The sequence below is a fragment of the Scyliorhinus torazame genome, chromosome 31 (genome assembly GCF_047496885.1).
Source record: "Scyliorhinus torazame isolate Kashiwa2021f chromosome 31, sScyTor2.1, whole genome shotgun sequence".
NCBI classification, from domain to species: domain Eukaryota; kingdom Metazoa; phylum Chordata; class Chondrichthyes; order Carcharhiniformes; family Scyliorhinidae; genus Scyliorhinus; species Scyliorhinus torazame.
Genome location: NC_092737.1, coordinates 15,605,227 through 15,621,078, shown reverse-complemented (window position 1 = coordinate 15,621,078; position 15,852 = coordinate 15,605,227). Strand labels below are relative to the sequence as shown.

The window sequence follows — 15,852 nt, the reverse complement described above, 5'->3', positions numbered from 1 at the left end:
TAATCCCACTGCCCCACTCTCTCCACATAGTCCTGTATCACTCCTCAAACTAATCCCACTGCCCCACTCTCTCCCCATAGCCTTGTATCAATCCCAAACTAATCCCGCTGCCCCACTCTCTCCCCATAGCCCTGTATCAATCCCCAAACTAATCCCACTGACCCACCCTCTCCCCATAGCCCTGTATCAATCCCCAAACTAATCCCACTAACCTGCTCACTCCCCATATCCCATTATCAATCCCCAATCTAATCCCACTGCCCCACTCTCTCCCCATAGTCCTTTATCAATCCCCAAACTAATTCCACTGCCCCGCTCTCTCGCCATAGACCTGTATCAATCCCCAAACTAATCCCACTGCCCCACCCTCTCCCCATAGCCCTGTATAAATCCCCAAACTAAACCCACTGCCCCATTCTTTCCCCATAGCCCTGTATTAATCCCCAAACTAATCCCACTGCCCCACCCTCTCCCTATGGCCCTCTATCAATCCCCAAACTAATCGCACTGCCCCACTCTCTGCCCATAGCCCTGTATCAATCCCCAAACTAATCCCACTGCCCCACCCTTTCCCCATAGCCCTGCATCAATCCCCAATCTAATCCCACTACCCTGCTCACTCCCCATAGCCCATTATCAATCCCCAAACTAATCCCACTGCCTCACCCTTTCCCCATAGCCCTGTATCAATCCCCAAACTCATCCTCCTGCCCCACTCTCTCCCCATAGCCCAGTATCAATCCCAAACTAATCCCACTGCCCCACTCACTCCCCATAGCCCTGTATCAATCCCAAACTAATCCCACTGCCCTACTCTCTCCCCATAGAGCTGTACCAATCCCCAACCTAATCCCACTGCCCCACTCTCTCCCCATAGCCCTGTATCATCCCAAACTAATCCCACTGCCCCACTCTCTCCCCATAGCCCTGTATCAATCCCCAAACTAATCCTTCTGCCCCGCTCTTTCCCCATAGCCCTGTATCAATCCCAACCTAATCCCACTCCCCCACTCTCTCCCCATAGCACTGTATCAATCCCAAAACTAATCCCACTGCCCCTCTCTCCCCATAGCCCTGTATCAAGATCCAAACTAATCCCACTGGCCCACTCTCTCCCCTTAGCCCTGTATCAATCCCAAACTAATCCCTCTGCCCCACTCACTCCCCATTGCCCTATATCAACCACGAAACTGATCCCACTGCCCACTCTCTCCCCATAGCCATGTATCAATCCCAAATTAATCCCACTGACCCGCTCTCTCCCCATAGACCTGTATCATTCCCCAAACTAATCGCACTGCCCCACTCTCTCCCCATAGCCCTGTATTAATCCCCAAACTAATCCCACTGCCCCACTCTCTCCCCATAGCCCTGTATCAATCCCCAAACTAATCCCACTGCCCCACCCTCTCCCCATAGCCCTGTATCAATCCCCATACTAATCCCACTACCCTGCTCACTCCCCATAGTCCATTATCAATCCCCAAACTAATCCCACTGCCCCACTCTCTCCGCATAGCCCTGTATCAATCCGCAAATTAATCCCACTGACCCACTCTCTCCACATAGTCCTGTATCAATCCCAAACTAATCCCACTGCCCCACTCTCTCCGCATAGCCCTGTATCAATCCCCAAACTAATCCCACTGCCCCGCTCTCTCCCCATAGCCCTGTATCAATCCCCAAACTAATCCCACTGCCCCACTCTATCCCAATAGCCCTTTATCAATCCCCAAACTAATCCCACTGCCCCACTCTCTCCCCATAGTCCTGTATCAATCCCCAAACTAGTCCCACTGCCCCGCTCACTCGCCGTAGACCTGTATCAATCCCCAAACTAATCCCACTGCCCCACCCTCTCCCCATTGCCCTGTATCAATCCCCAAACTAATCCCACTGCCCCACTCTCTCCCCATAGCCCTGTATTAATCCCCAAACTAATCCCACTGCCCCACCCTCTCCCCATATCCCTCTATCAATCCCCAAACTAATCGCACTGCCCCACTCTCTGCCCATAGCCCTGTATCAATCCCCAAACTAATCCCACCGCCCCACCCTTTCCCCATAGCCCTGTCTCAATCCCCAAACTAATCCCACTAACCTGCTCACTCCCCATAGCCCATTATCAATCCCCAAACTAATCCCACTGCCCCACCCTCTCCCCATTGCCCTGTATCAATCCCCAAACTAATCCCACTGCCTCACTCTCTCCACATAGCACTGTATCAATCCCAAACTAATCCCACTGCCCCACTCTCTCCCCATAGCCCTGTATCAATCCCCAGATTAATCCCACTGCCCCGTTCTCTCCCCATAGACCTGTGTCAATCCCCAAACTAATCCCAGTGCCCCGTTCTCTCCCCATAGACCTGTATCAATCCCCAAACTAATCCCACTGCCCCACCCTCTCCCCATAGCCCTGTGTCAATCCCCAAACTAATCCCAGTGCCCCACTCTCTGCCCATAGCCCTGTATCAATCCCCAAACTAATCCCACTGCCCCACCCTTTCCCCATAGCCCTGCATCAATCCCCAATCTAATCCCACTACCCTGCTCACTCCCCATAGCCCATTATCAATCCCCAAACTAATCCCACTGCCTCACCCTTTCCCCATAGCCCTGTATCAATCCCCAAACTCATCCTCCTGCCCCACTCTCTCCCCATAGCCCAGTATCAATCCCAAACTAATCCCACTGCCCCACTCACTCCCCATAGCCCTGTATCAATCCCAAACTAATCCCACTGCCCTACTCTCTCCCCATAGAGCTGTACCAATCCCCAACCTAATCCCACTGCCCCACTCTCTCCCCATAGCCCTGTATCATCCCAAACTAATCCCACTGCCCCACTCTCTCCCCATAGCCCTGTATCAATCCCCAAACTAATCCTTCTGCCCCGCTCTTTCCCCATAGCCCTGTATCAATCCCAACCTAATCCCACTCCCCCACTCTCTCCCCATAGCACTGTATCAATCCCAAAACTAATCCCACTGCCCCTCTCTCCCCATAGCCCTGTATCAAGATCCAAACTAATCCCACTGGCCCACTCTCTCCCCTTAGCCCTGTATCAATCCCAAACTAATCCCTCTGCCCCACTCACTCCCCATTGCCCTATATCAACCACGAAACTGATCCCACTGCCCACTCTCTCCCCATAGCCATGTATCAATCCCAAATTAATCCCACTGACCCGCTCTCTCCCCATAGACCTGTATCATTCCCCAAACTAATCGCACTGCCCCACTCTCTCCCCATAGCCCTGTATTAATCCCCAAACTAATCCCACTGCCCCACTCTCTCCCCATAGCCCTGTATCAATCCCCAAACTAATCCCACTGCCCCACCCTCTCCCCATAGCCCTGTATCAATCCCCATACTAATCCCACTAACCTGCTCACTCCCCATAGTCCATTATCAATCCCCAAACTAATCCCACTGCCCCACTCTCTCCGCATAGCCCTGTATCAATCCGCAAATTAATCCCACTGACCCACTCTCTCCACATAGTCCTGTATCAATCCCAAACTAATCCCACTGCCCCACTCTCTCCGCATAGCCCTGTATCAATCCCCAAACTAATCCCACTGCCCCGCTCTCTCCCCATAGCCCTGTATCAATCCCCAAACTAATCCCACTGCCCCACTCTATCCCAATAGCCCTTTATCAATCCCCAAACTAATCCCACTGCCCCACTCTCTCCCCATAGTCCTGTATCAATCCCCAAACTAGTCCCACTGCCCCGCTCTCTCGCCGTAGACCTGTATCAATCCCCAAACTAATCCCACTGCCCCACCCTCTCCCCATTGCCCTGTATCAATCCCCAAACTAATCCCACTGCCCCACTCTCTCCCCATAGCCCTGTATTAATCCCCAAACTAATCCCACTGCCCCACCCTCTCCCCATATCCCTCTATCAATCCCCAAACTAATCGCACTGCCCCACTCTCTGCCCATAGCCCTGTATCAATCCCCAAACTAATCCCACCGCCCCACCCTTTCCCCATAGCCCTGTCTCAATCCCCAAACTAATCCCACTAACCTGCTCACTCCCCATAGCCCATTATCAATCCCCAAACTAATCCCACTGCCCCACCCTCTCCCCATTGCCCTGTATCAATCCCCAAACTAATCCCACTGCCTCACTCTCTCCACATAGCACTGTATCAATCCCAAACTAATCCCACTGCCCCACTCTCTCCCCATAGCCCTGTATCAATCCCCAGATTAATCCCACTGCCCCGTTCTCTCCCCATAGACCTGTGTCAATCCCCAAACTAATCCCAGTGCCCCGTTCTCTCCCCATAGACCTGTATCAATCCCCAAACTAATCCCACTGCCCCACCCTCTCCCCATAGCCCTGTATCAATCCCCAAACTAATCCCACTGCCCCATTCTCTCCCCATGGCCCTGTATCAATCCCCAAACTAATCCCACTGCCCCACGCTCTCCCCATAGCCCGGTATCAATCTCCAAACTAATCCCACTGCCCCGCTCTCTCCCCAAGCCCTGTATCATTCCCCAAACTAACCCCACTGCCTCACTCTCTCCCCATAGCCCTGTATCATTCCCCAAACTAATCCCACTGCCTCACTCTCTCCCCATAGCCCTGTATCATTCCCCAAACTAATCCCACTGCCCCGCTCTCTCCCCATAGCCCTGTATCAATCTCCAAACTAATCCCAGTGCCCCACGCTCTCCCCATAGCCCAGTATCAATCCCCAAATTAATCCCACTGTCCCACTCTCATCCCATAGCCCTGTATCAATCCCAAACTAATCCCACTGCCCCACTCTCTCCCCATAGAGCTGTACCAATCTCCAACCTAATCCCACTGCCCCACTCTCTCCCCATAGCCCTGTATCATCCCAAACTATTCCCACTGCCCCACTCTCTCCCCATAGCCGTGTCTTAATCCCCAAACTATTCCCACTGCCCCACCCTCTCCCCATAGCCCTGTATCAATCCCCAAACTAATCCCACTTCCCCACTCACTGCCCAAAGCCCTGTTACAATCCCCAAATTAATCCCACTGCCCCACTCTCTCCCCATAGTCCTGTATCAATACCCAAACTAGTCCCACTACCCCGCTCTCTCGCCGTAGACCTGTATCAATCCCCAAACTAAACCCACTGCCCCACCCTCTCCCCATTGCCCTGTATCAATCCCCAAACTAATCCCACTGCCCCACTCTCTCCCCATAGCCCTGTATTAATCCCCAAACTAATCCCACTGCCCCACACTCTCCCCATTGCCCTGTATCAGTCCCCAAACTAATCCCACTGCACCTCTCTCTCCCCATAGCCCTGTATCAATCTCCAAACTAATCCCAGTGCCCCACTCTCTCCCCAGAGCCCAGTAGCAATCCCCAAATTTATCCCACTGTCCCACTCTCTCCACATAGTCCTGTATCAATCCTCAAACTAATCCCACTGCCCCACTCTCTCCCCATAGCACTGTATCAATCCCCAAACTAATCTCACTGCCCACTTTCTCCCCATAGCCCTGTATCAATCCCCAAACTAATCGCACTGCCCCACTCTCTCCCCATAGCCCTGTATCAATCCCCAAACTAATCCCACTGACTCACCCTCTCCCATAGCCCTGTATCAATCCCCAAACTAATTCCACTAACCGGCTCACTCCCCATATCCCATTATCAATCCCCAAACTAGTCCCACTGCCCCACTCTCTCCCCATAGTCCTGTATCAATCCCCAAACTAATTCCACTGCCCCGCTCTCTCGCCATGGACCTGTATCAATCCCCAAATAAATCCCACTGCCCCACCCTCTCCCCATAGCCCTGTATCAATCCCCAAACTAATCACATCGCCCCATCCTTTCCCCATAGCCCTGTATCAATCCCCAAACTAATCCCACTACCCTGCTCACTCCCCATAGCCCATTATCAATCCCCAAACTAATCCCACTGCCCCACCCTCTCCCCATTGCCCTGTATCAATCCCCAAACTAATCCCACTGCCTCACTCTCTCCACATAATCCTGTATCAATCCCCAGATTAATCCCACTGCCCCGTTCTCTCCCCATAGACCTGTGTCAATCCCCAAACTAATCCCACTGCCCCACCCTCTCCCCATAGCCCTGTATCAATCCCCAAACTAATCCCTCTGCCCCGTTCTCTCCCCATAGACCTGTATCAATCCCCAAACTAATCCCACTGCCCCACCCTCTCCCCATAGCCCTGTATCAATCCCGAAACTAATCCCACTGCCCCACGCTCTCCCCATAGCCCGGTATCAATCTCCAAACTAATCCCACTGCCCCGCTCTCTCCCCAAGCCCTGTATCAATCCCCAAACTAACCCCACTGCCTCACTCTCTCCCCATAGCCCTCTATCAATCCCCAAACTAATCCCACTGCCCCACTCTCTGCCCATAGCCCTGTTACAATCCCCAAACTAATCCCACTGCCCCACTCTCTCCACATAGTCCTGTATCAATCCCCAAACTGATCCCACTGCCCCGCTCTCTCCCCATAGACCTGTATCAATCTCCAAACTAATCCCAGTGCCCCACGCTCTCCCCATAGCCCAGTATCAATCCCCAAATTTATCCCATTGTCCCACTCTCACCCCATAGCCTTGTTGCAATCCCAAACTAATCCCACTGTCCTGCTCTCTGCCCATAGTCCTGTATCAATACCCAAATTAATCCCACTGCCCCACTCTCTCCACATAGTCTTGTATCAATCCTCAAACTAATCCCACTGCCCCACTCTCTCCCCATAGCCTTGTATCAATCCCAAACTAATCCCACTACCCCACTCTCTCCCCATAGCCCTGTATCAATCCGCCAACTAATCCAACAGCCCCACTCTCTCCCCATAGCCGTGTATCAATCCCCAAACTAATCCCACTGCCCCACTCTCTCCGCATAGCCCTGTATCAATCCCCAAACTAATCCTTCTGCCCCGCTCTTTCCCCAAAGCCCTGTATCAATCCCAAACTAATCCCACTGCCACACTCTCTCCCCATAGCACTGTATCAATCCCAAAACTAATCCCACTGCCCCTCTCTCCCCATAGCCCTGTATCAAGATCCAAACTAATCCCACTGGCACACTCTCTCCCCATAGCCCTGTATCAATCCCAAACTAATCCCTCTGCCCCACTCACTCCCCATTGCCCAGTATCAACCCCCAAACTGATCCCACTGCCCACTCTCTCCCCATAGCCATGTATCAATCCCAAATTAATCCCACTGTCCCGCTGTCTCCCCATAGCCCGGTATCATTCCCCAAACTACTCGCACTGCCCCACTCTCTCCCCATAGTCCTGTATCAATCCCCAAACTAATCCCACTGCCCCACTCTCTCCCCATAGCCCTGTATCAATCCCCAAACTAATCCCACTGCCCCACTCTCTCCCCTTAGCCCTGTATCAATCGCCAAACTAATCCCACTGCCCCACTCTCTCCCCATAGCCCTGTATCCATCCGCAAATTAATCCCACTGACCCACTCTCTCCACATAGTCCTGTATCAATCCCAAACTAATCCCACTGCCCCACTCTCTCCCCATAGCCCTGTATCAATCCCGAAACTGATCCCACTGCCCCGCTCTCTCGCCATAGACCTGTATCAATCCCCAAACTAATCCCACTGCCCCACCCTCTCCCCATAGCCCTGTATCAATCCCCAAACTAATCCCACTGCCCCATTCTTTTCCCATAGCCGTGTATTAATCCCCAAACTAATCCAACTGCCCCACCCTCTCCCCATAGCCCTCTATCAATCCCCAAACTAATCGCACTGCCCCACTCTCTGCCCATAGCCCTGTATCAATCCCCAACCTAATCCCACTGCCCCGCTCTCTCCCCATAGCCCTGTATCAATCCCCAAACTAACCCCACTGCCCCACTCTCTCCCCATATCCCTGTATCAATCCCAAACTAATCCCACTGCCACACTCTCTCCCCATAGCCGTGTATTAATCCCCAAACTATTCCCACTGCCCCACCCTCTCCCCATAGCCCTCTATCAATCCCCAAACTAATCCCACTGCCCCACTCTCTGCCCATAGCCCTGTTACAATCCCCAAACTAATCCCACTGCCCCACTCTCTCCACATAGTCCTGTATCAATCCCCAAACTGATCCCACTACCCCGCTCTCTCCCCATAGCCCTGTATCAATCCCCAAACTAATCCCACTGCCCCACTCTCTCCCCATAGCCCTCTATCAATCCCCAAACAAATCCCACTGCCCCACTCTCGCCCCATAGCCGTGTATTAATCCCCAAACTAATCCCACATCCCCACACTCTCCCCATTGCCCTGCATAAGTCCCCAAACTAATCCCACTGCCCCACACTCTCCCCATAGCCCTGTCTCAATCCCCAAACTAATCCCACTGCCCCACTCTCTCCCCATAGCCCTGTATCAATCCCAAAATAATCCCACTGCCCCACTCTCTCTCCATCGCCCTGTATCAATCCTAAACTAATCCCACTGACCAACTCTCTCCCCATAGCCCTGTATCATTCCCAAACTAGTCCCACTGCCCCACTCTCTCCCCATAGCCCTGTATCAATCCCCAAACTAACCCCACTGCCCCACTCTCTCCCCATAGCCCTGTATCAATCCCCAAACTAATCCCACTGACCCACTCTCTCCCCATAGCCCTGTATGAATCCCCAAACTAATCCCACTGACCCACTCTCTCCCCATACCCCTGTATCAATCCCCAAACTAATCCCACTGCCCCTTCTCTCCCCACAGCCCTGTATCAATCCCCAAAATAATCCCACTGTCCCACGCTCTCCAGATAGCCCTGTATCAATCCCAAACTAATCTCACTGCCCCACTCTCTCCCCATAGCCCTGTATCAATCCCAAACTCATCCCACTGCTCCACTCTCTCCCCTCGCCCTGTATCAATCCCAAACTAATCCCACTGCGCCACTCTCTCCCCATAGCCCTGTATCAATCCCAAACTAATCCCACTGCCCCACTCTCTCCCCATAGCCCTGTGTCAAACCCAAACTAATCCCACTGCCCCACTCTCTCCCCATAGCCCTGTATCAATCCCCAAATGAATTTGGAGTTGTTGCTGTCCTTTCAATGTTGGATGCTTCGATGAACCCTGATTGGCCTTACTTCCGCTCCTATGTCTTATTGTCTTATGGACAGACAACGGACCCGATCCCTGAGCCTTACAGTTTTTACGGTTTAAATGGAGCAATGTGGGATGGAGATTTCAAAATAATCCTTGCTTTGCTCAAAATTACACCGACAATGAATTTAGTCCGTTTTGCGAATCAGTTTTCTCAATTGGGACAATAGTATATGGAAGCTACATACAGTATATGGAAACTTCAAGAAATCCCTATTCCATATCCCTGCTCCAAAAATCAGTTTGATATATGGCCGCAGGCAATCGACATATTAAACTGATAAGAACCGATTTTTTTGGAGACAGGAAGAACATGTACACATACTGCGCATGTTTCAGCTGAACAAAATAAGTGCTAGCCATTCGCTGGTACATTCCTCAGGGCAGTGCCTTGACCAATCCGTGTCAAGTCGCTGGTTTAGCACAGTGGGCTAAACAGCTGTCTTGTAACGCTGAACAAGGCCAGCAGCGCGGGTTCAATTCCCGTGCCGGCCTCCCCGAACAGGCGCTGGAATGTGGGGACTGGGGGCTTTTCACAGTAACGTCATTGAAGCCTCGGTGTGACAATGAGCGATTATTATTATTATTGGCTGGTCTAAATTTTGTACAGAAATGAACACACGACCGAGGAGCAGGAGTCGGCCATTTAACCCGTCGAGCCTGTTCCGCCATTTAATCAGCTTGTGGCTGATCTGACAGAAAGCTCAAATCTTCACCCTCCCTGAGCTCGATAACGTGTCAGTCCCTCGCTTGCCAACCACCTCTGCCTTAAAAATATTCGAAGATTCTGCTTCCGCCGCCGTTCCAGAGACTCCTCCCTCTGAGAGAAAATATTTCTCCTCATCTCCGTCTAAAAGGGGCCACCCCCTTATTTTTAAACAGTGACCCCCCCGGTTCTCGATTCTCCCACAAGAGGAAACATCCTCTCCACATCCCCCCTGTCAACACCCCCTCAGGATCTTAAAGGTTTTGCTCATCGCTTTGTACACTTCTAAACTCCAGCTCATACAAGCCCAGCCTCTCCAACATTTCTCCAACAGACAACCTGCCCATTCCTTGTGTTAATCGAGTAAGGCTTCTCTGAAACGCTTCCAAAGCATTTACATCCTTGTATAGGACTTTGGTTCGGCCACATTTGGAATACTGCGTGCAGTTCTGGTCGCCACATTACCCGAAGGATGTGGATGCTTTAGAGAGGGTGCAGAGGAGGTTCACCAGGATGTTGCCTGGTATGGAGGGTGCTAGCTATGAAGAAAGGTTGAGTAGATTAGGATTGTTTTCGTTGGAAAGACGGAGGTTGAGGGGGGACCTGATTGAGGTCTACAAAATTATGAGAGGTATGGACAGGGTGGATAGCAACAAGCTTTTTCCAAGAGTGGGGGTGTTAATTACAAGGGGTCACGATTTCAAGGTGAGAGGGGGGAAGTTTAAGGGAGATGTGCGTGGAAGGTTTTTTATGCAGAGGGTGGTGGGTGCCTGGAACGCCTTGCCAGCGGAGGTGGTAGAGGCGGGCACGATAGCATCATTTAAGATGCATCTAGACAGATATATGAATGGGCGGGGAACAGAGAGAAGTAGATCCTTGGATAATAGAAGACAGGTTTAGATAAAGGATCTGGATCGGCGCAGGCTGGGAGGGCCGAAGGGCCTGTTCCTGTGCTGTAATTTTCCTTGTTCTTTGTTCCTTACGTAAGGTGACCTACAGTGTGCACGGCACTCCAGTTGTGGTCTCACCCATGCTCTGCACAACTGAAGCAAAGCCTCCTGACTGTTTTATTCAAGTCCCCTTGCAATAAATCATAACATTCGATTAGCTTTCCTAATTGCTAGTATCGGCAGTTAACCGTCAGTCACCAACAACTGGTGCATTCCCCGTGGCAACGCCTTGACCGAGCAGCGCCCACTTGCCATCCAATCAGCACTCTTTCCTCGCACAGAACAAATCTGCTGATCTGCCTGACATTGGCATTCTTGCCAAATGACCTGATGAGTGCAAAGTGAAAAGCTTCGACCAAAAAAAGTCTCTGTTTTCAGCAAGAATCAGTGACTGGAGAAAAACGGGGGGCAGAAGGTCAGACTAGTGATAAGGCAAATTTAGATGCCCCAAATACTTCATAAGCCAGTGAGCTCACAAGGCAGGCCCATGAGGAGAATCCTGAGGGAGTGCTGCATTGTCAAAGGTGCCAGTTTTAAGACCCCATGCGCTCTCGGGGATGTCCATAAAATATCCTGTGGCAGTTTTGCTTGTAAGCCTTCATTCTCCTCTTCAGAATAACTCCCCTCCCCCGTTCTATTTATTTTAAAACACTCTCTTCTTCCCTAATTATATCATAGAATTTTTTACAGGGCAGAAGGAGGCCATTCGGCCCATCGAGTTTGCACCAGCTCTTGGAAAGAGCGCCCTACCTAAGCCCACACCTCCACCCTATCCCCGTAACCCAGTAACTCCACCTTAACTTTTTGGACACCGAGGGGCAATTTATCTCGGCCAATCCACCTAACCCGCACGTCTTTGGACTGTGGGAGGAAACCGGAGCACCCAGAGGGAACCCACGCGGACACGGGGAGAACGTGCAGACTCCGGACAGACAGTGACCCGAGCTGGGAATCGAACCCGGGACCCTGGAGCCGTGAAGCAATTAGGCTAACCACTGTGCTACCCCGAAGGTTTGCAATAATTATGAGGTTTGCAATAACGTCACGATGGTGCAGCCCTCCTCCCACACCAATCTTTGATACATGGATTCATCTCTCTGATTTTATGTACCCTGTACCAATTTGCACGCTTAGTAATAATCCAAAGGTTGTAACCTTGGGGGTCCTGTTCAATTTAGTCCAGAGAAGGTTCACTCGGTTGATCCCGGGTAGGGAGGGATTTTCCCATGAGGAGAGGTTGAGTAGGTTGGGCCTGTCCTCACTGGGAGTTTAGAAGAATTAGAGGCGACCTTATTGAGACGTATCGGATTCTCAGGGGGTTTGACAGGGTCGATGCTGAGAGGTTGTTTCCCCTTGTGGGAGAGTCTGGGACCAGAGGACAGAATCTCAGAGTGAGGGGGGGTGTCGCCCATTTCAGACAGGGATGAGGAGGAATTTCTTCTCTCGGAGGGGAGTGAATCTGTGGAATTCTTTACCGCAGAGAGCTGTCGAGGCCGGGTCGCTAAGTATGCTCAAGGCCGAGATTGTTAATCAGTGAGGGGATCGAGGGTTAAGAGGATAAGGCGGGGAAAGTGGAATTGAGGATTATCGCATCAGATCAGTCATGATCTCATTGACTGGCGGAGCAGGCTCGATGGGCCGAATGGCCTTTCTATTTGAATAAGAGCGGGGGAGGGGGGATAGCGGTTCTACAATGTCCTGTGGCAACATTCATCCCACCACTAATATCGGAAAGGGAAAGCAAGGTATGTCAGGTCACCACCCCGTTGTTTGCTGTGTGCAAATTGGCTGCCGTGCTCCCTGTATTGCAACCGTGACAACACTTTTTCATTGGTTACAAGTTGCTCTGGGATGTCCTGAAAGTGAAAAAGGCAATATGTAAATTCAAGTTCTTTCTTTGCTGCCGACAGTCTGTTTCTCAGATCATGAACGCCGCAGGACAAGATTAGAGGAGAGGCTAAATTTTGTCCTGAAGATTCTGCTGAAAGAAGAGAGGCATCGCTGAAGTTTTTCATCTCGCACTTATCAGGACAAACGCAAGAATGCCAAATTTCAAACAATCGCAAGAATTTATTCTGCAGGGGGAAAGGGTGCGGATTGGTTGGCGCGTCAACTCCGATTGGCTGAGGTGTTGCCATGGAGAAAGCAACATGGAGCTGCAGCACTCCCCACCCCCCAAGTTCGTGGGTCATTGAAACAAAAGGCATAAAGATATTTCTGGGAAATCTCAGCAGGTCTGGCAGCCTCTGTGGAGAGAGAGGCAGGGGTTAACGATTCGACGCCGTGTGGCTCTCCTTCAGAGCTAAAGAGGGGGAGAAATGTGATGGATTTTGTGCTGTGTAACTGGGAGTGGAGCAAAATAGAAACTCTGTGACATGTGGGAGCTGGGAGAGATTTCGCAAAGACGTTCAGGACACAAGACAAAGGACGTGTTAATAGCAGTGTTAAGGACGAGAGAAGGTGCTGATAGCGGCATAAAGGTAAGAAAGCAGAAGGTGTTAAGAGGAGTACTCAGTGAAACTAAAGAACAAGTGACAGATGGCCCTGCCAGGAAGAGGCGGGGTGGGGGTGGCAAGGGGAGGCGTTGCATTGGGACAAAACAAAATGGATTAAAAAAGTGTCAAGGTGGAGGAGAAGGTTCGCACCTAAAGCTATTGAACTCAATCCAGAATCGGGAAGGCTGTAACGTGTCTAATTGAAAGAGGAGGTCTTGTGCGCCCAGTTTGCGCTGGGCTTCACTGGAGCACTGCAGCAGGTCAAGGACCGACATGTGGGCACGGAAGCAAGGCGGCGAGCTTTATTTCACATTTCCAGCAGCTGATACATTTTGGCTTTTATTTCATTTTACCGAAGGCGTCGCTTTGGCTTTCAAAGGATGGGGGTCCCTGCGAATGAGCGCGTGCCACTTCTCTCAAGCGTAAATGGGACACTTGGCGAGTTTGACTGATTATCCTGAATTGGCTGTTTGAAATTTGGCATTCTTCTGTTTGTCCTGATGAGTAGAAGATGAAAAGATTCGGCAACCCGTCTCTCTGTTCAGCAATGTTGATAATTCTCTTGTATATTGTGGTAGACCTCATCCAACACAATTGTCACAGTCTCCAAATCAATATAAACAATGTAAGACTCTATCGAATGCATGTTGGATAGAATTGTTCTCTTGTAACCTTCTGAATCTTTATTCCAGATTCCAGGGAAGTGGAGTGTGCTGGCCCAGCTGAGGTCAAAGGTATTCCACTCTTTACCTTGACTGAAGAGAGCTTCAAAGCTTGCCATTTCTCCTTGACTTTAGACGATTATCTCTTCATTGCCTTTGTTGGTTTCATCGTCTCCATTGCCTCGGTCGCCACAAACTTCCTCCTGGGCATTACTGCCAACTGCTGCCACCGCTGCAACAAGGCGAGCGAAGAGGAAGAGATGTGACCCTTGACGGGCGAGACCACTGCAAGCCGGCAGGAGGGTTGGATTTTAGCTCCTTACATTCGGCCCGCAAGAGGGGCGAGCGCTGGAGGAGAAACTGGGGCGAGATCTGGGCAGGGACGAGACCGGTAGAGAGTTTTGTCGGGAGAGGACTCCGGGTTCGCGAAGAAACCAATTTTTCCTTTTATATTCTGGCTGCCTTCGGCCGTGAAAGGCACGCGAGGAAGCTACGGGTTTGACTCCGTAAGTCAGGAACACTCTGAGCGAGGTCAGCGAAGAGAACGGGGCATTTTGGGTGCCGCTGGAGTGAGTGGTTTGAAGAAGCTAAAGTTGGATTTGGACTTAGTAATTACTCTTGTTGGACCACCAGTCTGTGCCAGGATTGGAGCAGAATGGTCTCGAGAAGAGATACATGTTTCTTGAAGCTATTACCATTGGAACTGGAATTCTCTGTGCTGTACTACAAACTGAAGGTCTAACATTGATTCAATTGTCAATTGTCATCACTGCCTCAGTCGTCAAGCAAAGGAGACAAAGGTTAAACTATCAATTCACCAAATCAATTCTCATTGGATTTTAATGATTGGTAGTGACTGAAACTTTAGTATTTCCAAATTCAGATGAGAAAGAGGGCCCTGAACCTTTCACGTACCTTTATAGTCCTGCATAAGGAATCAAGGATCAGATTGAAGACTTTGCAACAAGAGAAGACCAGAGGAAAGAAGACCAAAGCAAGTTCTTCGTTTGTACTTGGCGCTGGTGAAAGCGGGAGACGAGGACCGCGGTTAAATCCGGGTCAAGCGTCGGCATCAACCCGAACGGCTTTTGGAGCCCAGCCGAGCATTCGAGAAATGGGATTTTTTTTGTTTTTGTTTTGTTTTGTTCCGCGAAATGCAGGACCAAGATTTGAACACTTGACTTTGCCTCGTGTGTCCGTGCTCGAGTGAGGAGCAACTTTATTACATCGGCTTACTTAGGCCGTACGGCAACCAGAGACAGGCCATTCAGCCCAACTGGTCTGTCCTAGTGTTCATGCTCCGCACGAGCCTCCTCCCACCCCCTACTTCATCTCACCCTATCAGCCAGTGGGGAATGTTCAATAGTCTGTATGGGAGGTCTTAGAAGGTATGTGCATCTTGTACATTGCTAACTGTGGGCTGTTTAGTCCTGTCTGTATATAGTTGATGATCAGTTTCTGAATTAGCTTTAACCTTACAAGATTCACTGTTAGCAAAAGCTATTTGTCAACACGGTAAAATTAAAATTTGAGGAATTTTTGGTGAGGGAGAGGACAGCACTATCAAAGAACAATTTCAGCAGAATATAACTCAGTGTTTCCCTTAACTCTGCTGGTGTCTGGTCATTGATTTAACCTGCCATTTCCCTATAAGCTCCTGATTTTGAGACCTGATAATACATTCGTATTTGATTGGTTTTAGAAAAGGAAAAGCGAAGTGGGACTGAAATGCAGTTTTCTGAAAATAAACTTGGCTAAGGATGGCTTTGTCCAAAATAGGCTCAGGGATGTTAATCAGCCCTAGAATGTGTGACATCTGGATGTGCACAAGGAATACATTGCAAAACACCCCCCATCCCAAAACACCTCGTATTCATCATAGAATCATAGAATCATCATAGAATTTACAGTG

The 15,852-nt window shown here is 50.5% G+C and overlaps 1 protein-coding gene across 5 annotated transcripts in view; it reads left to right on the top strand.

Moving 5' to 3' along the window:
- The window catches only part of LOC140404715 (leucine-rich repeat-containing protein 55-like), an 81,022-nt gene that overhangs the window by 52,241 nt on the left and 12,929 nt on the right, over window positions 1–15,852 (top strand). For 4 of the 5 annotated variants that reach the window (XR_011938557.1, XR_011938556.1, XR_011938554.1 and 1 more), the window contains exon 3: window positions 13,971–15,328. Coding sequence is in view for 1 of the 5 variants with exons in the window: in XM_072493395.1 (XP_072349496.1) it covers window positions 13,971–14,206 (236 nt within the window). In the remaining 4 variants the exon portion in view is untranslated. Of the gene's footprint in view, window positions 1–13,970; window positions 15,548–15,852 lie in introns of those variants that run through there. The other variant, XM_072493395.1, reaches the window with a different exon arrangement.